This window comes from Hypanus sabinus, chromosome X1 (assembly GCF_030144855.1).
Source record: "Hypanus sabinus isolate sHypSab1 chromosome X1, sHypSab1.hap1, whole genome shotgun sequence".
Classification (NCBI taxonomy): domain Eukaryota; kingdom Metazoa; phylum Chordata; class Chondrichthyes; order Myliobatiformes; family Dasyatidae; genus Hypanus; species Hypanus sabinus.
In genome coordinates this window covers 44250658-44277283 of record NC_082738.1, presented here as the reverse complement: position 1 = coordinate 44277283, position 26626 = coordinate 44250658, and the positions used below count along the sequence as shown (strand labels likewise).

The 26626-nt window shown below is 42.8% G+C and overlaps 1 protein-coding gene across 2 annotated transcripts in view; it reads right to left on the bottom strand.

The window, feature by feature from the left end:
• Positions 1-226: 226 nt before the first annotated feature.
• Positions 227-26626, bottom strand: part of si:busm1-163l24.3 (uncharacterized) — a 31716-nt gene continuing 5316 nt past the window's right edge. For both annotated transcript variants that reach the window (XM_059956518.1, XM_059956517.1), the window contains 5 exons: positions 22060-22241; positions 20286-20389; positions 14516-17704; positions 9588-9799; positions 227-555 (listed from right to left, as the gene is read on the bottom strand). In XM_059956518.1, coding sequence (XP_059812501.1) covers positions 486-555; positions 9588-9799; positions 14516-17704; positions 20286-20389; positions 22060-22234 — 3750 coding nt within the window. In that variant the 5' untranslated portion in view covers positions 22235-22241 and the 3' untranslated portion in view covers positions 227-485. The remainder of the gene's footprint in view (positions 556-9587; positions 9800-14515; positions 17705-20285; positions 20390-22059; positions 22242-26626) is intronic.

Below are 26626 nucleotides of genomic sequence, written 5' to 3'. Positions count from 1 at the left end.
ACAGACAAATGCTAATGAAACTGCAAAGTTGCTGCCCGATGTGGCACAAGGTGCAGAAAGGAACAACAACAACGTGCCAAAGTGTTTTTAGTTTGTGGTTGCAATCTGAACTTGTAAAGTAGAATTGATGTATGCATCTGATTTTGCAATTCTATATTATTTATCCAAGTGCCAATGTTTTGTCTGTACTGAATATTACAATTTATTAATAAAAAATACAGATAACTGTAAAATAAGTGGACTGTATTCTGGAAACTACATGACAGTAAACTAACTCTCAAGAGCATATCATCATTCAAAAGCATCCAAAGCAATTTGTCCAAATGAGCAACTGTGAAGTAACAGACCTTGACAATGTTCAGTATTTTGTTTATAATGAATGCACATTTTTTAAGAGAAAGCACACAATCAGTTCACACGAGGATCTGCAGCAAAATTTGTACAGTGCTAAAACATTCTCAAGCTGGGTGATGTGACGTGTGATTTCACTGAAGACCATGCTCTGCCAGAGCTGCCAAAACTTTCTTCATGTAGTATGGGTCAGGGTAACCATTCCTGTGAAGAAACAAGAACCCCTTATTAGTTTTAAGGAATCAGTTTCTAAAAATGAATTAAATGGGTTATGTCACTGTATATCCTTCAAATATTCAGTATTTTCATCCAACAGGCTATACGTGCTGAGCAAAACAAAAGGATATTGAAGGCCACTGAGCCATGAATTCCTTGTGCTTTTTCCATGGCTGTAAGTTATTCTTTAATAAAAGTCAAGTAATTCTAACTAAAATGATTTGGCTAAACAAGCCACAACATCTGGTTGATCTGTACTACCAGTGGGGCAGGCTGTATCCAGATATTGTGGGAGAGCCTGGCTCATTGCCTGCTTGTTGTGAATCTATGGACATAATTATTATGGATTGTGGAAATTGAGTCAAATGCAGATCAACTTGAGGTTACCAGCCTTTGCATTATCTCCTAAGGCAGGGGTCGGCAACCTTTACCACTGAAAGAGCCATTTGGACCCGTTTCCCACAGAAAAGAAAACACTGGGAGCCACAAAACCAGTTTGACATTTAAAATGAAATAACACTGCATACAACATTTTTTTTTGCCTTTATGCTATGTATAAACAAACTATAATGTGTTGCATTTATGAAATCGATGAACTCCTGCAGAGAAAACGAAATTACATTTCTGCATGCAACAAAAACATTTTGAACTCCGAAGAAAAGACGTTGGGTTGAAGGTTACTTTTAAGTAAAATACTCAATGTCTATTTGAGTCCCTCTTGTATTTATGAAAAACGCCGAACTTAAATCGTCCGCCAGCAGCAAACCAAAAATAACGTCAGCCAGCTGTCAACCTGAAAAATAAAAGGACTACTTCACTGAACAATGAAAAAATATGAATATACGTAAAATAATAGGCAATTAAAATATTTATCATACTTGGTTAATGGGCTTTCTGCTCCTGGACCTCAGTGCAAAGCGTCTTCACATCAGGGCTGTATGACGTCACCTTCATCTTTACACAGGATCGCAAGCTGTCATCTGTGAGGCGTGCGCGATGTTTGTTTTTAATAAAGTTCATGTTGGAGAACACCTGCTCACATACATATGTGGATCCAAAGATCGACAGGACTCCAAGCGCATACTTTTTAATGTTTACATAAATGTCGGGGATAGCATTCCATGTTTCGAACACAAGTTTGTCCGGTTAGGGGAGGTTTTCAATATCACTCCATTTGTGATTCTGAGCAAGAACGGCCTTCTGACGGGCAACATCTTCAAGGTCTGCTGTCAAGCGTCTAAACTTGGACACCCATATGTCTTTGTCGGCTATGTCGGCCAGTTCCATCTCAAGATCAGGTTGACTGACACCTGCCAATGCAGTCGTATTCAGTAGGGATGGATCGATGCCTAGGGGAGTGACCGGGAAGGATAATGTGTTTTTTACCTCTCTGAACTCACAGAAGCGTTTCCCAAACGATGTTTGCATTGCGATGATTGCAGAATGTAAATACTCAGAAATTATCATGTCGTGAGCTTGTTTGAACTCTCTCAAATTGGGGAAGTGAGACAATGTGCCTTTCTGTAAATCTCTGGCAAGCACTGTCAACTTGCGCTGGAATGCCAAAACTCCTCCAACATGTGCAGGGCTGTGCGTCCTTTCCCCTGAAGAGCTGTGTTCAGCGTGTTCAGGTGTGCTGTCATGTCTACCATGAAGTGTAGCTTTTCCAGCCACTCTGGCTGTTCCAGCTCAGGAAAGGTGAGCCCTTTGCTGCCCAGGAAAGTTTTCACTTCTTCCAGACACACGACAAAGCGTTTCAGCACCTCCCCTCTTGACAGCCACCAGACTTTGTTGTGCAGCAGGAGATCAGAATATGCGCTTTCCGGCTCGTCCAGTATCAAACGGAATTGACGGTGATTTAAACTTTTTGCCATTATTTTATTTACAATCTGAATGACAATATCCATTACTTCTGTGCATTCCAGAGGAAATGTTTGAGCGCACAGTGCCTCTTGGTGCAAGATACAGTGAAAAGTCAGCAGTTTTCTGTCCAGCGACTTCTGCAGTAAAGCCACAAATCCCTTGTGCACTCCTGTCATACTTGGTGCCCCATCAGTAGCTACTGACACCAGGTGGGTGGTCTTTATTCCTTTGGCTCTTAAACAATTCAAGACAGCCTCACAGATGTCCTCCCCCCGTGTTTGGTCTTTTAGAGGTATCAACTCAATCAGTTCTTCCTGTGGCCCGGCAGAGTTTACATACCGGCAGAACAACGCTATTTGTTCAATATCACCTTTGTCTTTAGACTCGTCACAGGCAATCGAGTAGGCCACAGCTGAATTGATGTCTTTAATTTGCTGTCTTGTGATGTCTTCTGCCATTTTTATGGTTCTGTCTTTGACAGTCTTTGCAGAAAGGGGCATATCCCTGATTTTCTGCACAATTTCACTCTTGTTTTTAAAGTCCGTGAATAGATGTTCTGAAATCTTAATGAAAGATTCTTTTATATATTCACCATCTGTAAACTGCTTCCCATGCCTGACTATTTCCTGAGTGGCAACAAAACTCGCATATGTAGTTGATTTTCCAGATTTCATCCACTTCTTGAAATGATTTTTGCTCAGATCAACCTTCCGCATCAGTTCCGAAACGGCTTTTTTTCTCTCATCTCCATCCGGATGTTTTTGAGCAAAGACTGCGTGTTTATTCTGGAAATGTCTTGCGACTTTTGACTTTTTGTTGTTTGCTAGTTTCTCGTTGCATATTAAGCATACCGGTAAACCAGTCTCGTCAGCAGTGAAAGCAAATGAATCTGCCCACGTATTATTAAACGTTCTGTTTTCTTCAGTCACTTTTCTTTTTTTAGAATTCTCCATAGTTAGCCTACCTTGGATCGAAAAATTAAAGAAATCGTGCACTGGCGGGTGTCAGGCATTGACAGTGATGATGTATATTAATAGCGACAAAAAACATGTTTTATTTAGAATGTACAAGATCACCATAATCTTCAAATTTAGAATTACATTTCAAAAACTAACAAACTAACATAAAATACATTTTAATTAAATACTCATCATTTATCTTCCAAAGCCACAGGGAGCCGCAGCAGAGAGATGAAAGAGTCGGATGCGGCTCCGGAGCCGCGGGTTGCCGACCCCTGTCCTAAGGCTTCCAGCACCTGCAGTGTTTTCTTTGTATTCACTGGTGTTTCAGTTCCCCGTTTCACTATCAGATATGGCTACCTTGAAGTTCTGCTTTATGTATCTCTGTTATGTCTACTTGTCTCATTCCATTTTTACCAGAAGATTCTTTTACCAGTACATCCTTTACAACATCTGGCTGCAAGCAAATTCCATCCACGTTTACACATACCCCCTGTTTGCAGCAATCTCTGTTCACTCTGCCGCTCAGCAAGCCATCTATTTAACCCTAGCCCAATCACGGGACGACTTAAAATGACCAATTAACCTACCAACTGCTATGTACTTGGACTGCGGGAGGAAACCGGAGCATCCGGAGGACACCTACAGTAGCAGTGGGAATTGAGCCCTGGTCGCTATTATGCAAAGTGCCGTGCCAGACATCCCACCTCTCCCGGAAGTTCCGGGAGTCTGCCGCATATTGATAGCGGCTCCCTGACACCTGCAAATTATATACAATATCCCAGAAGTCAATTTTTGAGAGGGGAGAGGGAGCATCCTGATTGGTCTCTCTTCATGCTAAGTAGACCTATCAGTTTTCCCTGTGGGCGGGGTTTACAGTCGACCTCAAAAATAATGACAGTGTTGCTCGCTGCACTGTTTGCAACAGTGACTTTTCTATTGCCCATGGTGGGTTAAAATGTAAAAGACATGTTGAGGGGAGTTTAACAGGTGTCATTCATTCATTAGTATAGCTAACGTTATTTAAACTAGCTGGCTAGCTGCTAAGGAGCTACCCTATTGATGTCGTACGTGATGAGGCCAAGCTCCTTGTAGACTTGATTAAAGTTGTAATAGAATAAAAAAAAAACGACTCCATGATAATATAAGTACATATTTTACTGTCACATTTTCTACATATCCCCAACTTGGTTTACAGATTAGACAAAATCACTAACCAATGTATTACATACACCCTTGGAGGTTGACTGGGGGTGGGGGTGCTACCTCCCTGAAATGAGTTTTTGCAGGGTGGGATGTCTGCTGTGTTAACTGCTATGGTAATGTTGGGTTTGGAGGGGGAAACATTCTTGGAATCACTCCTCCTCGCACCTCAAACTGAATCATGACAATCAGCCAAATCAAGCTCACTAGCACCATCAAGTCTCCAGTTCACTAATCAGCTCATTTCAGATGTTTGAGAAATGTACTGTTAGGCCTTACCTTAAAGTTATACATAAATTATTTACTATTACCTTATACTGCAGCTCGTAATTTCCCTTTAAGCGATGTACTTTTGAACTGTCTTAATGAACTAGTGATTTCACGATTTTCTGAAGGACTTGGCAGACGACTTTCAAGCATTCAGGTACAGCACCTTTAAGCAAATGATAGTACATAGCCATGGCCAGAAGAGAGGGAGGAGGAGAGGACTCCAGGCCAGGCTGAGATGCAAAGGAATGAAAATCGCTCCACTTAGCATCTTGTAAGCAAATGTACAATTGCTGGAGAACAAGATTGAGAACCTAAGGGTAAGATTGGAGAGAAACATAGAAAAACCTACAGTACAATACAGGCCCTTCAGCCCACAAAGCTGTGCCAAACATGTCTCTACCTTAGAACTACCTAGGCTTTACCCATAGCCCTCCATTTTTCTAAGCTCCATGTAACCATCCAGGAGTCTCTTAAAAGACCCTATCGTTTCCACCTCCACCACTGCCGCTGCCGGCAGCCCATTCCACACACTCACCACTCTCTGCGTAAAAAAAACTTACCCCTGATATCTCCTCTGTACCTACTCCCCAGCACCTTAAAACTATGCCCTCTCGTGCTAGCCATTTCAGCCATAGGGAAAAGCCTCTGACTATCCACATGATCAATGCCTCTCATTATCTTATACACCTCTGTCAGGTCACCTCTCATCCTCCATCGCTCCAAGGAGAAAAGGCTGCGTTCACTCAACCAACCTATCCTCATAAGGCATGCTCCCCAATCCAGGCAACATCCTTGTAAATCTCCTCTGCACCCTTTCTATGGTTTCCACGTCCTTCTTGTAGTGAGGCGACCAGAACTGAGCACAGTACTCCAAGTAGGGACTGACCAGGGTCTTATATAGATGAAACATTACCTCTCGGCTCCTAAACTCAATCCCACGAATGCACCGTATACCTTCTTAACCACAGAGTCAACTTGTGTAGCAGCTTTGAGTGTCCTATAGACTCGGACCACAATATCCCTCTGATCACACTGCCAAGAGTCTTACTATTAATACTATATTCTGCAATCATATTTGACCTACCAAAATGAACCACCTCACACTCAACTGGGTTGAACTCCATCTGCCACTTCTCAGCCTAGTTTTGCATCCTATCAATGTCCCACTGTAACCTCTGACAGCCCTCCACACTATCCACAACACCTCCAACCTTTGTCTCATCAGCAAACTTACTAACCCATCCCTCCACTTCCTCATCCAGGTCATTTATAAAAATCACTAAGAGTAAGGGTCCCAGAACAGATCCCTGAGGCACTCCACTGGTGACTGACCTCCAGGCAGAATATAACCCATCTACAATCACTTTTTGCCTTCTGTGGGCAAGCCAGTTCTGGATCCACAAAGCAATGTCCCCTTGGATCCCATGCCTCTTTACTTTCTCAATGAGCCTTACATGGGATAACTTGTCAAATGCCTTGCTGGAATCCATACACACTACATCCACTGCTCTACCTTCATCAATGTGTTTAGTCTCATCCTCAAAAAAGTCAATCAGGCTCGTAAGGCATGACCTGCCTTTGACAAAGCCATGCTGACTATTCCTAATCATATTATGTCTCTCTGAGAAATGAGGAATTGCTGTGTTTCACAGAGACATGCTCACTCCGGACATGCCAGTGACCCGAAGGCCTCTCGATATAAAGGTTGGACGGAACTCCTGATTCAGGGAAGACAAAAGATAAGGGTCCATGTTTTATGATGAACTCTATGTGATACTCGGATGTAGTGGTTTTAATGTACTCCTGTTCCCCCCGATCTGGAACATATAACGATTAAGTGCCGACTATTATACTTAGCAAGAGTTCATATATCAGGATGCTCTTTATCGACTACAGCTCAGCATTCAATACTATCATCCCCTTAAAACTTAATAAGCTTCAAGACCTTGGTATCAATACCTCCTTGTGCAATTAAATCCTAGATTTCCTCACTTGCAGACCACAGTCAATTCGGATGGGCAGCAACCTCTCCACAATCTCCATCCGCACAGGTCCACCACAAGGCTGTGTGCTTACCCACTGCTCTATTCTATTTACATTTATGACCATGAGGCTAAGCACAGTTCCAATGCAATACTGTAGCTTGCAGACAACAAACAACTGTCACTGGCCGAATCAAAGGTGGTGACGAATCAGCAGATAGGAAGGAGATTGAAAATCTGGCTGAGTGGTGCCACGACAACAAACTCTCATTCACTGTCAGCTAGACCGAGGAGCTGATTATTGAATTCAAGGGGAAGGAAACCAGAGGTCCATGAGCCAGTCCTCATTGAAGGATCAGAGGTGGAGAGGGTCAGCAACTTTAAATTCCTTAGTGTTATCCACTTTAGAGGACCTGTCCTGGGCCCAGCATGTACAAAGAAAGCACTTCCACTTCCTCAGAAGTTTGAGAAGATTTGGCCGTATATCTAAAACCTTGATGAACTTCTATAGATCTGTGGTGGAGAGTATATTGATCAGTTGTATCATGGCCTGGCAAGGAAACACCAATGCCCTTGAACGGAAAAGCCTACAAAAAGTGGTAGATACAGCCCAGTCCATCACGGATAAAGCCCTCCCCAATATTGAGCACATCTACACAGAGTGCTGTCACAGGAAAGTAGCATCCATCATCAAGGACCCCTGTCACCCAGGACATGCTCTCATCTTGCTGCTGCCATCAGGAAGAAGGTCCAGGAGCCTCAGGCTCCACTCTACCAGGTTCAGGAACAGTCATTATTCCTCAACCATCAGGCTCCTGAACCGGGGGGGGGGGGCTTCATTTGCGCTGTCACTGAGCTGTTCCCACAACCTATGGACTCACTTTCAAGGACTCTTCATCTCATGTTCTCAATATTTATTGCTGGATTTTTTTTTTCTTTTGTATTTGCAGTTTGTTGTCTTTTGCACATTGGTTGTTTGTCCGTCCTGTTGGGTGAGGTCTTCCATTGATTCTATTATGATTCTTGGATTTACTGAGTATGCTTGTAAGAAAATGAATCTCAGGGCTGTATATGGTAACATATATGTACTTTGATAATAAATTTACTTTGAACTTTTAAATTTAGACTTTAAAAAAAGTTTAAATATATATTTTTAAATTCAAGGGCCTTTTTCATTTATTTGTTTTTTGGGGAGATTTGGACTTTGCGAGCAAGGCTACATATCCCTGTTTGGCTTTGTGTGATGGTGAAAAACTACCCTGAATCATTGCAATCTTTCCAGTGAAGCAATTGCACAGGAAGAATCCATAAGACCGGAATGCATAGGAACAGAATTAGGTCAGAACCATCCTTTAGGCACGTATCCTGGAGTTAAGTCCTGAGCCAAAATTTAAGTTTTGCAAACACACATTTGTTTAAAAAATAATTCAATCCAAATGTTTTTTTAATATATTTGTGCCTCATCAAAGCCACTGTCAGTACATGAATTCCTTTATCAACTTAAACATGAAATCAAAAGCAACTTTGCAATCAAAATACAATCTCAATGCACATTACTTTCGGAACACCACGTTTTTGTGTTGTGGTTTTGAGGCTACACTAGACCGGATAATTTTGAAAACGCCGGTTTTGCGTAAAAACGATAGGCGTCCACACTATGCGTTTTTGGAAATATCTCTGTCCACACTGAAATGGAGATTTCAGCAAATCTCCTCCTCCTGCACATTCACAGGACACATCTACCGAAAACAAGCGACATATTTAGTATTGAATCTCGCTATAGAAGTGCGCATTTGTGTAGTTACAGACTAGAAAAACTTAAAAAATGATGGACAGCTGTTGGCTCTCACGCAAGAGAACTTAAAACTAAAAAAAACAAATACTGGAGTATACGGAGGCAACCGACAGGGAATTCACGGACTGTATGATCCGGCTGACAACGAACATTGAAAAACTGACTAACTCTGTTGCATTAATAAAGCACCTTGTTAAATGCATGTCTGCATCAGTGTTATCTTGTATTTCCATACAATGCTACATTAGGATGTTACACATCTATTGTCAGAGAAGTACTTGCATAAACCACCTTCATACGAGCAAGGACAGAAAACAGGGCAAGGTAAGTATACTTATTTATTCAGTAAGTTATGGGTCAAAGTATTTGGTGAGTACATTTCTAACTCTTCTGGCTTCAGTCTCGTTGACATCTGTTCTGAAATTGTTAGGTTGCGTTCAAGAAAACAATGAAATAGCGACCTACCGTCTGACAGCGTTTTCAAAAGTCTCCGGTTACCCCGCCCACACTGATCTGCGTGAGCAGCGTTTTCAAAACTACCCACCCTGGAAAGTGTTTCTGAAAATCTCCGGTTTCGGGGGACAAAAACACCGTTTTAGTGTGGACAGAGGGTAAAAATGGAGAGAGAAAGTTTCAGTTACAGATTTATCCAGCGTAGTGCGGACGTAGCCTTTTTAGTAAAAGGTTTAAGAATAAATGCACTTATTCTGTTCTCGGTAAATTGTCAGTATTGCCATTCCACAGGACTGATATTTTTTTTGTCTCTGACCAGGATGTGGTGAACGGAAGCTTTGCCCTGAATTATCACCACAGAGTGGAACTTAATGAGAATGCATTAGCCAGCATGTAAATAGTGTAAACTAGGCCTGATCATGGCTTCTTCTATTGCCCTAGTGGGTATAATAATTGAATAATCAATCTGAAAAGTAAAAAATAAAATTAACTTACTTTTGTCTACCTCCAGTTATGGCTGTTTTATGAGGAATCGCATTCCATGTCACGTGGGCTGGTCTTGGAGGATTAGCTGCTACTTTGAAGATCAGGCCTTTATTAAAGGCTTCCTTTAGCAATCCTAAAACCTTCTTTCCTTCAGGAGATTCGGGCAAGTAGGCTCTAAACTCCCCTCCTTTGAATGGTTCTCCTGGGTTTGGATCACTTTCCTTTTAAAGAGGGGGAAAAGAATTAAACATTTCGGTAAGGAGCTGCAGATTTGTTTATTCATTCCTTGCATCCTCCTTCCCCTGTGCCTGAGAATAGAGGATGATTCATTTCTGCTGAGGAACACGGGCAGAACTTTCTGTCCTCAAAAAGGGCTTTACCTTTGTCCACCTTCACCTGTACCTCAGTGAGTTCCACACCCACCACAACACCGAACTCTTCTTTGGTCGCCTCTGTCTCCGATCCCACTTCTTTGGCAAGAATTCCACACCTCACGTGGACAACCCTTTCTCCCGTCTTCAACCCCATTCCTCTGCCTGCTCTGGACCTTTTCATCTCGAGTTCCCGAGGAGAAATCAACCGTCTTGACTTCAGCACTCCTCTCTCATCCTTGAACCCTACCCCCTCTGATCACACTGCCCTCCACTCTCTGTGCAACAATCCCAATCTCACCATCAAACCCACAAAGGGGGTGTTGCTGTAGTGTGTTGCACTGCTGAGGCAACTCTCAGACACCTCCTCATGCATACTACCCCACTCCAGATCATCAGAAAACTCTCTGACACCACCACTGACCTCATCCACTCTGGAGAACTCTCAACCGCTGCCACCAAACTCTTAGTTCCCTTACCCCACAATGCTCACTTCTACCTCCTACCCACAATCCACTAACCTGATTATTCAGGTAGGCCTATTGTCTCTGTCTGGCCCACTGAATTTGTGTCTGCCGATCTCAACTCCATTTTATTCCCCTTGGTCCAGTCCCTTCCCACTTACATCCGCAATACTGCTCACACTCTCAATCTCCTCAACAACTTTCAATTCCCTGGCCGTGACCTCCTCATTTTCACCATGGATGTTCAGTCCCTATACACTTCTATCCTCCATCAAGAGGGTGTTAAAGCTCTCCGCTTCTTCCTCAACGGAAGAACCAACCAGTTCCCCTCCACCATCACCCTCCTTCATCTAGCAGATCTGGTCCTCACCCTCAGAAAATTTTCCTTCGATTCCTCCCAATTTCTCTAGACTGGAGGGGTAGCCATGGGCACCTGCATGGGTCCCAGCTATGCCTGCCTCTTTGTAGGCTTTATGTTCCAAACTTCCCCAGTAACACTCCCCAACTCTTCCTGCACTACATTAACGACTGCATTTGGTGCTGCTTCTTTCACCAATGCTGAACTCATCAATTTCATCAACTTTGCCTCCAACTTCCACCCTGCCTTTACATTCACTTGCTCCATTTCTGACACCTCCCTCCCTTTCTCAATCTCTCTGTCTCTATCTCTGAAGACAAACTGTCAACCGACATATCAAAGGAACACACCACTAAACATATATTTACCATCCGCGCCCCCTCCGCATTCCACAGGGATCACTCCTTCCATGATTTCCTAATCCATTTGTCCCTCCCCACTAACCTCCCTCCTGGCACTTAACCCTGCAAGTGGCCCAAGTGCTACACCTGCTCATACACCTCCTCCCTCACCTCCATTCAGGGCCCCAAACAGTCCTTCCAGGTGAGGCAAAAATCTGCTGGGGTCGTCTATTGTGTCCAGTGCTCCCAATGCGGCCTCCTCTGCTTTGGTGAGATCCATCGTAAACTGGGGGGCTGCTTCATCAAGCACCTGCTCTCCGTCCGCCAAAAGCAGAACTCCTCACTGGTCAAACATTTAAATTCTAAATCCCATTCACGTTCTGACATGTGCCATGACGAGGCCACTCTCAGGGTGGAGGAGCAACCCCTTACATTCTGTCTGTGTAGCCTCCAACCTGAAGGCATGAATATCAATTTCTCTTTCCAGTAAAAAAAATTCTCCCCTCCTCCCCATTCTATTCCCACTCTGGCCTTTTACCTCTTCTCACTTGCCTATCACCTCACCCTGGGTCCCCTTTTCCTTCCCTTTCTCCCATGGTCCACTCTCCTCTCCAATCAGATTCCTTCCTCTCCATCCCTTTAGCTTTCCTACTCATCTGACTTCACCTATCACCTTCAAGCCATCCTCCTTCCCCTCCCCCCACCTTTTTTATTCTGGAAACTTCCCCCTTCCTTTCCAGTCCTGAAGAAGGGTCTCGGCCTGAAAGATTGACGGTTTATTCATTTCCATAGATGTTGCCTGACCTGCTGAGTTTTGCTTAACATGGGGTACTTGTTACACCAGTCTCTAAACAGTCTGGACAGAATGAAGACTTAGTCCAATATCAAGGAGGTCCAGGACAGTTGGAAACCAAGCTCTGCTACAGAGGGTATTTCAATACTTTCACTGTCCCCAGTGGTCTTTCTCCATTTAGAGCTGTTACAGGTTAGAGATTCCTACCATTCAGGGCCCCAAACAATCCTTCCAGGTGAGGTGACACTTCCGCAGCGAGTCTGTTGGGGACACGGACGGTGTCCGGTGCTCCCGGTGCGGCCTCCTGTAGATCAGTGAGACCCGATGTAGATTGGGGGACTATTTCGCTAAGCACCTACGCTCTGTCTGCCAGAGAAAGCGGGATCTCCCAGTGGCCACCCATTTTAATTCCACGTCCCATTCCGATGTGTCAACCCACGGCCTCCTCTACTGTCGTGATGAGGCCACACTCAGGTTGGAGGAACAACACTTTATATTCAATCTGGATAGCCTCCAAATTGATGGCATGAACATCAATTTCTTAAACATCCAGTAATGCCCCCCCTTCCTTCACCATGCCCCATCCCCTTTTCCCTCTCTCACCTTATCTCCTTGGCTGCCCATCACCTCCCTCTGGTGCTCCTCCCCTCCTTTTCTTTCTTCCATGGCCTTCTGTCCTCTCCTATCAGATTCCCCCTTCTCCAGCCCTGTATCTCTTTCACCAATCAACTTCCCAGCTCTTTACCACCCTTCCCCCTCCCAGTTTCACCTGTCACCTTGTGTTTCTCCCTCCCCTCCCTCCTTTTAAATCTACTCCTCATCTTTTTTTTCTCCAGTCCTGCTGAAGGATCTCGGCCTGAAATGTCGACTGTACTCTTTTCCATAGATACTGCCTGCTGCCAGTTCCTCCAGCATTGTGTGTGTGTTCCTTGATTTTCTTTAAAGTGGCTTTGACCACATCAACTGGCAATCTCCTTCCATGACAGCTCTGTTTTGGTGTCAAACATGAGAATGACGTGGCCTGCTCCACTGAGCATAACTAGGGCTTCAATAGTGGTCATGCTGGCCTTCTAAAGGAAATAGAGCTTGGTTTGCTTTTCCTTTTAGTGAGATCATGGCATTGGTAATATTTTTCCTACACCAGTAGCCTAGGTCTCAGAAACATATAGAGGGTAGAGATGCACTCTTGACATGCACTCTCAGAGTGACCATATCCTAAAAGAACTCTCTCTCCCCATCTATCCTCCTCTCTTCCCACCTCTCTTGCTCTCCACCACCTACCCCTATATACACCCCCCTTACTAACCCCTCCCCCTGCCTCAACAGCAAACTTATCTACACCTTTATAAAGTCACCCTTCAGCCTCCTAATCTACAAGGAAAGAAGACTTTATCTATCCAGCTCTCCTGATAATTCAAACACCTTTAGTCCTCCCAAATCTTTTTTGCACTCTTTCTGGTTTAATGACGTAAATGGACAAGGCAGTCGTGTAGGGAACGAACCCCGCAGAAAGAGGGGGATCTCCCAGTGGCCACACATTTTAATTCCATGTCCCATTCCCACCAATCTTATTTCATCCAGAAACTTACTGACCATGCCACCTTCCTTCTCATCCAAATCATTAATATAAATGACAAGCAACAGTGCACACAGCACTGATCCCTGTGGCACACTGCTGGTCACAGGCCTTCACTCTGAAAAGCAAATCCTCTACCACCACCCTGTCTCCTACCATCATGTCAATTTCATATCCATTGCCCCAGGGAAATAGGTCCTAACCTTTAATTATAATTCAAACCCTTCAATCCCAGTAACACTCCTGTAAATTTTCATTTGCACCCTTTCCAATTTAATGACATCCTTCCTATCGCTCAGCAACCAGAATTGTTCGTAGCACTGCAAACATAACCTTACCAATGTCTTGTACATCTGTAATATGATGTCTCAACTCCTAACCTTCTAGATCAGCCTAACGTGCAGTACCTTGTTAAAGGTCTTGCATGTTTTAACAGTTACTGGAACCTTGGCATTTATCAATAGCTATTCATCATAATATAAGACCATAAGATATAAGAGCAGAAGTAGGCCATTCAGCCCATCGAGTCTGCTCTGCCATTCAATCATGGGCTGATCCAATTCTTCCAGTCATCCCCACTCCCCTGCCTTCTCCCCATACCCTTTGATGCCCTGGCTAATCAAGAACCTATCTATCTCTGCCTTAAATGCACCCAATGACTTGGCCTCCATGGCCACTCATGGAAACAAATTCCACAGATTTACCACCCTCTGACTAAAGTAATTTCTCTGCATCTCCATTCTAAATGGACGTCCTTCAATCCTGAAATAGTGCCCTCTTGTCCAGGACTCCTCTACGATGAGAAATAACTTTGCCATATCTAATCTGTTCAGGCCTTTGAACATTCAGAATGTTTCTGTGAGATTCCCCCCTCATTCTCCTGAACTCCAGGGAATACAGCCCAAGAGCTGCCAGACGTTCCTCATATGTTTGATTAATCCAATATTGACAGCACTGGACAAACTGAGATCAGAAATGTGGCCTTCAAGTAATATAAATAGCTTAATCCTTCTTAATTACACCAGATTACTCACCCCTTGGATACCATCTGGAATGTCATAGGTTATTTGAATGGTCATTGCTCTTTGAAATCCATCCAAGCTAATATTCAGAATTGAAAACTTCATGGTAGGCATGCACCGGCTTTCGTTTTTATTTTGAACGTTGGCTCGACATTGGCCACAGTCTACCTTTGACAACTTGTCACTTTTCTTGCAGTTGTTACATGCCATGGCTGGTTCACTTAGCTCTTGTGCATCCATTCCTATAGCGGGACTTCTGGGTTGACTTTGCTGAGAATTTCTCATGACCTTGCTTTCTTGAGGCATTATCTCATTCCTCTCAGTTTGCTGCTCTACGTATTTTGCTTGCATTTGGTCTTTTGAATCTGTAGCTGACTTGGTGATATATTGGCCATAATTCCCTTGATGCAATGATGAGGCCAATATGCCTGTATAAGACACTGGCAATGACTGCATCCCGCTATCCACCTTACTGTGATGCAAGCTGCTCGCTTTATTGTACCACTGGCTTTCCTTTGTTAGCTTGTTGGATGCAAAATGAAATTTATCAGGTAACGTCTTCTTTACATTGATTCCTTCCACATCTCCAACCTGCTTGATCATTTTTGGACATTTATAATCAACCTGACCATGAAGCGAGTCAAAACTACTCCCCTCATCAAGGGTTTTTGGTGACCTCTTCTGATTCATAAATTGACTTGGCTCCTGCCTTGAAATGAATACAGGGCTATCCCTTTCATTCAGATTCTTCATCTGCTTGTACAAAAGCTGCTCCTCTCCATCTGGCTGAGAACTACAAGTGCTGGAGCTCTCCGCTGCCTTCCCCTGACCTGTGGTTTCAGTAGGTTCACTATTTGACTGAAACAAAGCTTGTTCTCTTTTTGCAGTTGTTTGCAGACTGACACTACCCGTGTGGACGTCTGAAGTGTTCAAGTCTTCAGATTTCCTGCCATCAGGAAACTGACCCAATGATGACAAACTACTTGCAGATTTAGTTAGGTTCTCTTCCGCTGCGTCCTTGGACTTTTCAGCTTCAAGAAATGGATGTTGGTTATAAGCTGATATGGATGTAGTGTCCATCCAGGGTAAGTCTTCCACAGATGCATATTTTAACTCAGGCTTAAAAGATGCTATCACTTTAAAGCAATTCTCATATGTGCCAATAATGTGGAAACCAGTCTGCGAAACAATGAATTTTACCTTGGGGAAGTTTTTTTTTAGTTTACTTTTCCAAATCGCCACAGTTTCCTCTGTAATGGTTTCTATGCCCAGATCCCTATAAGGAAGGAGTTGCTGAGTCAAATGCTTCATTATCAGGGTGTAAACTGACAAAATATCTTCCTTTGCAGCTTTGACATGATCTTTGTTCTGTGCTGCCAATTTCAGTCCCGTGGTATCTCCCAGCAATTGTTCATTCACCATAACATCTGTGCTGGATATAATCTGTCTAATAGTCAATGCATGGATGTCCTTCAGATAAGACCACACATCTGAATCCAATAGAATCTCTTCAGTGAAGAGCGCAACTTCAGTGGGCCTCTCTTTGAAACTGCTGAGAGCTTCTGAAGGCCGTTTTGATTTCAAGCATCCAGAGAAACTACTTGTTCTTCTCAAAGGTGTTTTAGTTGACGGACCTTCTGAATTGTTGGTGGTAGCAATGGAATGAGCCGTCTGCATGGTGTCCAGCAGCTCTCCTTGATGAAAGAGTGTTCCAGCCGATGTTTCGAAGTGGCATGGCTTTACAGGACCTTGGGCTTTGTTGCTTTTGTTATATTGGAAATGTCGGAGTCCTTTATTTGTACATAGACTGGAAGAATCTTCATCTCCCTTGAACAAAATATCACAGCCTGTTTTGTCAGGACTTTTCAGTAGCTTGGCCTGATCAGTTAACACAGAAAAATCTTTGTTGCTCTTGGCAAGAGAGCCTCTTTTGGGCGTAACCAACTGCCCTGTACCACTGACTAATGATTTATTAGTATTAGTAAGTATCTCATCGGTAGTAGTATTGTGCTTGGGGACTTGCTGTTGATCCCAATTCCTGGTGTCTGTTGGTGGACTTCTTGCCTTACTGAAGCCAGTCATCAGTTGGTCAGCTGTCTGCTCAGGCTTAACAACCAGATCATCCTTAGCAACACTGCTTCCTGCAAGATAAGCACTATCAACTTCCCTTTTACCACTGAAAGTTGGAGCCAATTTGTGATCCTTTCTGACATCTGAACCATGTTGATTAAGTGAACCGCTATCCTTAAATTCGTGCAGACAGTAAGATGCACTACTATTAGTAGTCTGGTGGCTTTCAGGCAAGCTGCCTGATGTCACATACCTTTCTTTCTGTGAAATAATTTCCAATTCCTCTTTCAAATCCTGTAGGTATTTCTTGGCCAATGAACAGTCATTTGAAGTGCCTATTAGGTAAAAATATTTTGGATCTTCATGGAAATTTATTTGGGGGAATTGTGCCTTGAGATTGATATAGATGTTCTGTAGCAGATTGACATCAGAAGTTAGACTTCCCTTCTCGACCTGTTCCTTGCGAAGCCTGAACTCAAATTCCTGGTAGAGTTGAGAAAGTTCATGATGCGCTCGCAGCAGTGATGCTCCGCAGTCCAAACAGCCAGGCGCTGAATGCAAAATTGCCGTGGTGATGCCTTCATTGCTCATATCTATTACCTCCACGCGGTATTTGTGCAGGATGTTTTGATATCGGTCTTTATAAAATTTCTGAATATACATGTAAATATCAGAATCCATCAATAAAGTGTAATCCTCTAAAATACTAGTGCGGTCCTCTTTGAATTGTTGCAAATCACCGCCTCTCCTGCCACGAAGTGAACTTTCCAATCTAGACTTAGTTTGAGATTCTAAGCTATCCCCCTTGGCATTTGAGGCTGCACTGGATTTCCAGGTGTCTTTCCTCGCACTGTTTGAACCACTGAAATCTGCACTTTCTGGGCTGTCCTGCAGTTGGTGCTTAGTTTCATTCAAGCTGGCACTGCTTTGGTCAGAATTTAAAGTGAGCAGGTGATGAATCTTGCCACTGAGCTCCTTGACGGCTGAGAATGTTCCACCCACGGTACATTGTTCAACTTTGGGATCAAAACCAAACTGGATATCTCTGTGTGTCTTCTGCAAACGTTTCATTAATCTTTTCCCATCAAGGAGTTTTCCATAGTCTATTGTCATAGAAATATGGGGGATGACCTGTTGGCATATAAAAGATTGACAGCAGTTCTTAAGAGTCCATAATAAATAGTAAGTGATTTGAAAACTGAAAGAAATGTTAGTTTTACTTAAATGGCTTTAATCGGATGAAAATATTAAATTAGAATGTGTTCACCTGATTCAAGATTGTTTAATGTCATTTCCAGTACATAAGAGTAAAGAACAAAATAATTGTCACGCACAAAAAAAATCACAATAAGATAAAGAACACAATAAATTTTAAAAAACTTAACAAACCTAAGGTAGCTTTCTTATTTATTTATTTATTGATGCAGCTCAGAATAGGCCCTAGTGCCACACTGCCCCCGAAACCCCTGATTTAACACTAACCTAATCATGGGATCTTTTAAAATGACCAATTAACTTACTTGGTATGTTTTTGGAGTATGGAAGTTAACTGGAGTACTTGGAGAAAACCCACACATTCAATGGGGAGGACGTACATAGACTCCTTAGAGATGATGTTGGAATTGAACTCTGAACTCTGACACACATTGTAATGGCGTCTCGCTAACCACTATGCTACTGTGATGCCATTGATTGTATGTCCATAAAGTGACGCTAGGTAGAAGAGTCTTAACATAAGGTTGCTGACAGGAAATGGTAAAGTAGCGGTGGGTGAGGGTGTAGAGGGGTTAGGTTAGTGGGTGGAGGTGTTGATCAGCCTTATTGCTTGGGGAAAGTAACTGTTTTTGAGTCTGGTGATCCTGGTGTGGATGTTGTGGAGCCTCCTCCATGATGGCAGTAGGGTAAGCAGTCCATGAGCAGGGTGGATGGGATCCTTCATGATATTGCTGGCCTTTATTCCAGCTCCTTTCTAAATCTGACCTTGATGGAGGGTAGGCCCCTCTTCTGACCTATCTTAAATAAAAAATGAAATAAATAAAGAAAGGTGAAGGGGAAACTGTACAAGGTTATGAACTGTGGTAAGCTGCATCCAATGTTAACTTCAGAGGGATGTGAGGAGGCTATGATTGTGTAAACATGAATATCTGTAATAAACTCAGAGACAGTTCCAATGAACTACACCCTCTCCAGTGATGCTGTGGATTGATTGACAAGACTTCATTTAGGAAAAGCAGGGCTAGAGCTGCTTACTGCATTGGTGCAAGTTTATACAGCCCACTTTACATTACAAACACAGGAGAGTACACTATGCACGTGTTGAAAGAACTTCAAGATGCATAATGGCATTCTATGTGGTCCTATTAATACAGCAACAAAAAAAGTTAACAAATTTAAATCATAATCATCAAAAAATAATCAACATACTTAAAATCTGAATTCAAAAAGATTCCCTATCGTTCTCTAGTCGAAACAAAAAGCCCTCAGGTTAATTTCTCAAACCATTGTTCAATGGAAACCAGAAACATTACACTGCAAAAACATCAAATTTTCACAAAGATTTTCGAATACATTCAGTGGCACTTTATTAGGCACAGGAGGTACTTAATAAAATGGCCACCGAGTGAACTGTATATTTGCTATTTATCCTCTAATGGTATAATAAAGATTCAAAGTACATTTATTATCAAAGTATGTATGCTGTATACATCCTGAAATTCCCCTTCCCAGGGGCAGCCACGAAACAAAGAAACACCACGGAACCCCTTCAAAGAAAACATCAAACACCCTCACGCAAACAGCAAAAAACACAGAATATAAAACATCAACCACAAAGTCACTGGCACAGTTTAGGAATGTTCAGTTCAAAGCACTGCGTCATTCATTGACTGCTGGCAGCAGAGCCAGTCCACCCCAATCAAAGCAATTAAAGAAAGGAGTAACGAGAAACCAAAACCACATGAATTGCAGAGTTCAGTCCACAAACTCTGATCACAAATGCTGATTAAACCTTGCCCAAGATTCATTGAGTGAGAGGGAGAGAGGGAGTCTAGTCACACACAGACACCTTCCTCCAGGAGCAACAAGCAAGAGGGAGAGTGAGACCGGTCAAACACAGGCAGCTTCCTCTGGCAGCAGCGAGCGAGAGGGAGAGAGAGACCGGTCAGATGCAGGCAGATGGCGCTGAACACCTGCTTGCCTTCCACTCACGTCCTCATTGATTTCCATCTTCCTCAGCTCTTCATTTGGCAAGATCGGCAAGAAATGGAGTCAATCATGGGCCCTCACCCCATCTGTGGGCTGCACGCTCCACACAAAACCTCACCGAACTCCCTTGGAGACAGCAAAGAGCCAGATCGCTCAATTGGCCCGGAAACACACCATCAAAATGTAAATCACAGGTTCCAGTAGTAACAGAATCAGATTTGAAAGAAGTAAAAGAAGCAGCTTCGTGAACTGTCTGAAGGATGTCACCATTGGTCACGTTGCTTGCTAGCGTCATCCTCAATCCAGAGAAAAAAAAGACATTTTCTGAAAACATTTATAACTTTTCGGCTGAACCCTTGCCATCAATGCAATATGAAGCCTTATTTTGTACCTTACATGCAAAAATCTAAGCCTTAATTTGTCGGTTCACAGTAACCACCATCATAAAGTAGTCATGAAATATGTAACAAAAAATATATCTGAAAAGATTTGAATGATTCTTAATTACCTGATCAACTTTGATCTCAGAATCAGCAGATTTCACTTTTAATTTGTGCTGTTTCCCATTAACTGTAAGAATCTGATTTTCAGTTTGAAGAACACGTTGAGCCACTGAGTAAGGAATACAAAAAGATACAATTAAGACCATAGACATGCACATTTGCTAACGTTGTCACACACTTTCTGGGGTACCAATAGGAATTGTCAGACAGGTAAACCCGAAAAGCACATTGAAGCCTCAGTGGGCTAGAGATCTGAGTTTCATCCTGATATCAAATGCTGTCTGTGTGGAGTTTGCATATTCTCCCAATGACCATATAGTTTTCCGTTGGGTGCACTTGTATCCTTCCACGTGCCAAAGATGGGCAGGGTTGCCATTAGTTACCATGAGCATAGGTAGGTGGCAAAGGAAGGTGGAGCAGTGGGGAAGAAGTGATGCAAGAGGAAAAATAGATTTGGTGTAAATGGATGTTTGATGCCCAATGGTGGGCTGAAGGCCCTGTTTCCATCCTGTATGACTCTACATCTATTTCTGCCCTACTCGTGCCCAAACCTACATTTCACTCTCCTCTGTCAAGCCGCATCTGGAGGACACTGGAGAACAAAGATGTGCCCTAGCTTCCTTACTCCACTACAAACCATATTCCTCAACCTCTCTCACGTGCAAATCCATCCTCACAACCACTGAGAAGAATGTGGCGTTGAATGACTTCTCTGTGCATCTATTTTATTGCCCACCCAACTTTGCTACCTCAGCCTTAAAGCTGAGTCCTTCTCTTGAGATAAACCCCTAACCTATTCAGCCTTTTCCTTTAACTCTGGTACTGGCAACGTGCTTATAAACTTTCTTTGCACTCTTTCAATTTTATTAATAACTTTTCTGTAGGTAGGTGACCAGAACTCCACAGAATACTCAAAAGTAGGCCTCACCAATGTCTTATACAACTTCAACATAACATCCCAACTCCTATACTCAATGATCTGATTTATGAAGGCCACTTTCAGTCTACTTTTCAAAGGGATACTGCTTTGAGGATAAACTAACACAGTATTGTAGATTATAAACACAAAAAAAAAGTCTGCAAATGCTGGAAATCCAAAGAAACGCACAGAAAATGCTGGAGGAACTTAACAGATCAGGCAGCATCTATGGAAATGAATCAACGGTTGATGTTTTGGGCCAAGACTCCTTTTCAGGATTGGAAAGGAAGGGGCAAGATGCCAGAATAAAAAGGCAGAGTGAGGGGAAGGAGGATAGCTAGAAGGTGATAGGTGAAGCCAGGTGAGTAGGAAAGATAAAGGGCTGGAGAGGAAGGAATCTGATAGGAGAGGAGAGCAGAACATTGGAGAAAGGGAAGGAGGTGATAGGCAGGTGAGAGGAGGTAAGAGAACAGAGTTGGGGGGGGAGGTTAAAAATGTTACCAAAAGGAGAAATCAACATTTATGCCATCAGGTTAGAGGATACCCAAACGGAATATAAGGTCTAGAATCACAAACAAGAGAAAATCTGCAGATGCTGGAAATCCAAGCCATGCACACAAAACACTGGAAACCAGCAGGCCAGGCAGCATCTACGGAAAAGAGACTCTTCAAAGTTAAATATCGCAAGTATCACAACCAATATAATGGACCCAAAAGAAAACAATCCTTGCCATTGACAACTGAACTGCTTTCCATTTCTCCTTTTGTTTTAAGCTCAAATTAACCTTGTTCACTTCATCATTGTTTGCCTGACACTCTCATGCCTTGTTTTTCCTGGAATTTCTTGATTTGCATCTTACCTTCTGCCTCTTCAAAGACTATAAGTGCAGATGACAGGAACTCAGTTGGGAACACCACATCGATGATTTCACCTCCTCCATTCTTAGCCCTCAAGAAATGAATCATGAGTTTGTCTTCAAGGCTCCGCTTTGAAAGACCCGTGGGGAGATCAGACACCTCTATAGTTCTGTCCATTTTTAAACTGCAACAGAGAAGTTTGTTTAAGCTCAAAAAGCTAACACTGAATGCTGCATTTTCTTTATTAACAGTGGCTGCACTTTAAAGGCAGTTCATTGACTGAAAATCACGTAGGACTGTTCATGAAATATGAAAGATGCTACTTAAATCAAGATTTTTCCTTCCTTTTTTCATTCACCTCACATCCTGAGTTTCATGCAGTTGAAACCAAGCCTGGGGGTGGGTTTGACATGTGTAGAAGTATGATCACATTAAAATTATTGTTGTCAGTAGGGAAAGATTACAAGCCAACACACACAAAATGCTGGAGGCCAAGGAAGTGGCTGGGTGCATGAAAGTGTGTGAAAATTGGAGCCTTTATCAGGAATCTCATAGGGTCAGGAGAAGTAGGGCAATGTCAGGAAGTTGGTTGGGTTGAAGGATTATCCCTGTTGCCATGGTAAGGCATTGTGCTCTTGCTATTGATGTGGGTCAGGAGTGAGATCAGTCTACCTTCAAGTTGGGGTGGAGGGGTAGTTCTTCAGCAATCAATGTATAAGAGTTAACCCAGACACATCACAATCCAACATTGTGTGATCATTGTTAGGTGCTTCTTGGAGTCTTAAGTTCCCTTTTAATGGGGAATGATGTCATCCTGCTGCTGCTGATATGAAGACTATGTCAGGAATGCAAGGGTAACCAAGGTCAAAAAATGCCCCATTGAACTAATATCTTCAACATAAACACAAGAGATTCTGCAGATGCTGGGAATCATGAGCAACAGACACAAAATGACTGCGCCTAATCAGTGAGGGGGAGCAGGAGAAGAAGCAGTGACTTCATTTAGGCCCGCAGCTGAAGTTTAAAAAAGCCAGCGCTTCGCGGCAGTTTTTCGGAGTTGGACTGTGCTCAATTAGTGAATGGGATTCATTCGAAAGGGCAAATAAAAATAAGGCAGGAGCAAGCGGAGCAGTCCAGTATTTGAGTGGGGAGGCTTTGGAAAGGTAAGTATCTAGTAAGTTTTCTTCTTTCTCTTTAATTCTTCATTCCTTATCAGTTCGGGCGGAGTTAATGCAGTGAGAATGGTACCAGGGGTCATGTTTTGTTCTGTGTGTGTGATGCGGGAATTCTGGGAGATCTCCAGCCTCTCCAATAACCACATCTGCACCAGCTGCACTGAGCTGCAGCTCCTCAAGAGAACATACGAAGGAACTGGAGCTGCAGCTCGATGGCCTATGGCTCATATGGGAAACTGAGGTGATAGATACGAGCTACAGGGAGGTAGACATTCCAAGGTGGCAGAAGACAGGTAACTGTGTCTGCCAAGAGAAGGAAGGGAAATGCACACCCTGTGCAGAGTACACCTGTGGCTGCTTCCTTCAATAATAAGTATACCACTTTGGATACTGTTGAGGGGGACAATCTACCAGGGGGAGCCACTATAACCAGATCTCTGGCACTGTGGCTCAGAAGAGAGGTGAAGGGGACTGCAATAGTGATAGGAGATTCCATAGTTAGAGGAATACAGATCAGATTCTGTGGACATGCTGGAGAAACCCAGATGGTATGTTGCCTCCCAGGTGCCAGTGTCGAGGATGTCTCGGATTGGGTCCACGGCATTCTAAAGGGGGAGGGTGAGCAGCAAGAATATTGGCACCAATGATACAGGTAGGAAAGGTGAGGAGGTCCTGGAGAGATTTTATGGAGCTAGGTAAAAAGCTGGAAAACAGGACCTCCAGGGTAGTAATCTCTGGATTGCTGCCTGTGCCTCGCACTGCTGAGGTTAAGAATAGGATGATGTAGTGGATGGATGCGTGGCTGAGAAACTGGTGTAGGGGAGAGGGCTTCAGATTTCTGGATCAGTGAGATCTCTTCTGGGGAAAGTACAACCTGTACAAAAGGGACAGGTTCCACCTGAACCCAAGAGGGACCAAATATCCTTGTGGGCAGATTTGCTAGAGCTGTTCAGGAGGGTTTAAACTAACTTGGCAGGGAGATGGGAACCAGAGTGATAGTGCTGAGGATGAGGTAGTTGGTTTACAAATAGAGGCAGTGTGTAGTGAGACTGCTAGCAAGGAGAGGCTGATGATAGTGCAAACATTACAGTCAAAAGGATGAGTTGCAATGTAAAAGGAGGACAAAATCAAAAAGGGTGAATACAGGACTGAAGGAGTTATATTTGAATGTGCGCAGTACACAGAATAAGGTAGATGAACTTGTAGCACAGTTCAAGTTGGCATATACAACGTTGTGGGCATCACTGGATCATGGTTTAAAGAAGATTATAGCTGGGAGCTTAACGTCCAAGGGTACACATTGAATCGAAAGAACAGGCAGATAGGCTGAGAGGATGGTGTGGCTCTATTGATAAAAAATGAAATCAGATAATTAGAAAGAGGTGACATAGGATCTTAATGTGTAGAATTGTCATGGGGAGAGCTAAGAAACTGCAAGGGTAAAAAGACCCTGATGGGAGTTATATACAGACCTCCAAACAGTAGTAAAAATATAGCCTACAAATTATAATGGGAGATAGAAAATGCATGTCATAGGGGAATTTCAATATGCAGGTAGATTGGGGAAATCAGGTTGGTGCTGGATTCCAAGAGGTCTATTTTCTAGAATGCCTATGAGAAGGCTTTTTAGAGCAGCTTGTGGTTCAGCCCACCAGGGGATCAGATATTCTGGATTGGGTGTTGTGTAAAGAACCAAAATTGATTAGAGAGCTTTAAGTAAAGGAACCTTAGGGGACCAGTGATCATAATATGATAGAATTCACCCTACAATTTGAGAAGGAGAAACTAAAATCAGACGTATAGGTTTTACTGTGCAGTAAAAGGTCTTAAAGAGGCATGAAAAAGGAGCTGACCAAAATTGATTGAAAGGGAACACTAGCGGGGATGATGGCAAACCACAATGGCTGGAATTTCTGAGAGAAATTCAGAAGGCGCAGGGTATATATATATATATATATATATATATATATATATATACACACACACACACACATCACAAAGAAGAAGTATTCTAAAGGCAGGATGACACAATCATGGCTGACAAGGGAAGTCAAAACCAACATAAAAGCCAAAGAGAGAGCATATAATAGAGTAAAGATTAGTGGGAAATTAGAGGATTGGGAAGCTTTTAAAAACCAACAGAGAGCAACTAAAAAAATCAGAAAGAAGGAAAAGATGAAACACAAAGGTAAACTAGCTAATAATATTAAAGAGGGTATGAAAAGTTTCTGCAAATATATAAAGTGTGAAAGAGAGGCAAGAGTGGATATTGGACTGCTGGAAAACGATGCTGGAGAGGTAGTAATGGGGGAAAAGGGAATTGCGGATGAACTGAATAAGCATTTTATATCAGTCTTCACTGTGGAAAACACTAGTAGTATACTGGAAGTTCGAGAGTGGCAAGTGTGTGTTGAATTGCCATTACTAGTAAGAAGGTGTTTGGGGAATGAAATGTCTGTAGGTTGATAAGTCACCTGGGCCAGATGGTATACGCCCCAGGGTTCTGAAAGAGGTGGCTGAAGAGATTGTGGAGACATTAGTAATGATCTACTTTTTTTTCTTTCAAGAATCACTAGATTCTGGAATGGTTCTGGAAGACTGGAAAATTGCAAATGTCATTCCACCCTTCCAAGAAGGGAACGAGGCAGAAGAAAGGAAATTATAGGCCAGTTAATCTGACCTCAGTGGTCAGGGAGGTGTTGAAGTCAATTATTAAGGATGTGGTTTTGGGATACTTGGAAGCACATGATAAAAATAGGCCGTATTAAGCATGGTTTTTTTAACGGAAAATCTTCCCTGACAAATCCGTTAGAATTCTTTGAAGGAATAAGAAGCAGGAATCGGTGGGTGTTGTATACTTGGATTTTCAGAAGGCCTTTGACAAGGTACCACACAGAAGGCTGCTTAACAAGTTAAGAGCCCCTGGTGTTACAGGAAAAATTCTAGCATTGGCTGATTGGCAGTAGGCAAAGAGTGGGAATAAAGAGAGCCTTTCCTGGCTACCTGCCAGTGACTAGTAATGGTCCACAAGGGTTGGGATTGATTCTTCTTATGTTATATGTCAATAATTTAGATGAGAGAATTGATGGCTTTATGACCAAGTTTGCAAATGATACGATGATAGGTGGAGGGGCATAGTAGTCTTAAGAAAGCAGAAAGGCTACAGGAAGACTTAGATTAGGAGAATGGGCAAAGAAGTTGCAGATAGAATACAACGTTGGAAAGTATATGTTCATGCACTTGGTAGAAGGAATAAAAGTGTAGACTATTTTCTAAATGGGGACAAGATTCAAAAATCTGAGCTACAAAGGGATTTGGAAATCCTCATGCAGAATTCCCTAAAGGTTCATTTGCAGGTTGAGTCAGTGGTGAGGAAGGTAAATGTGATGTTAAC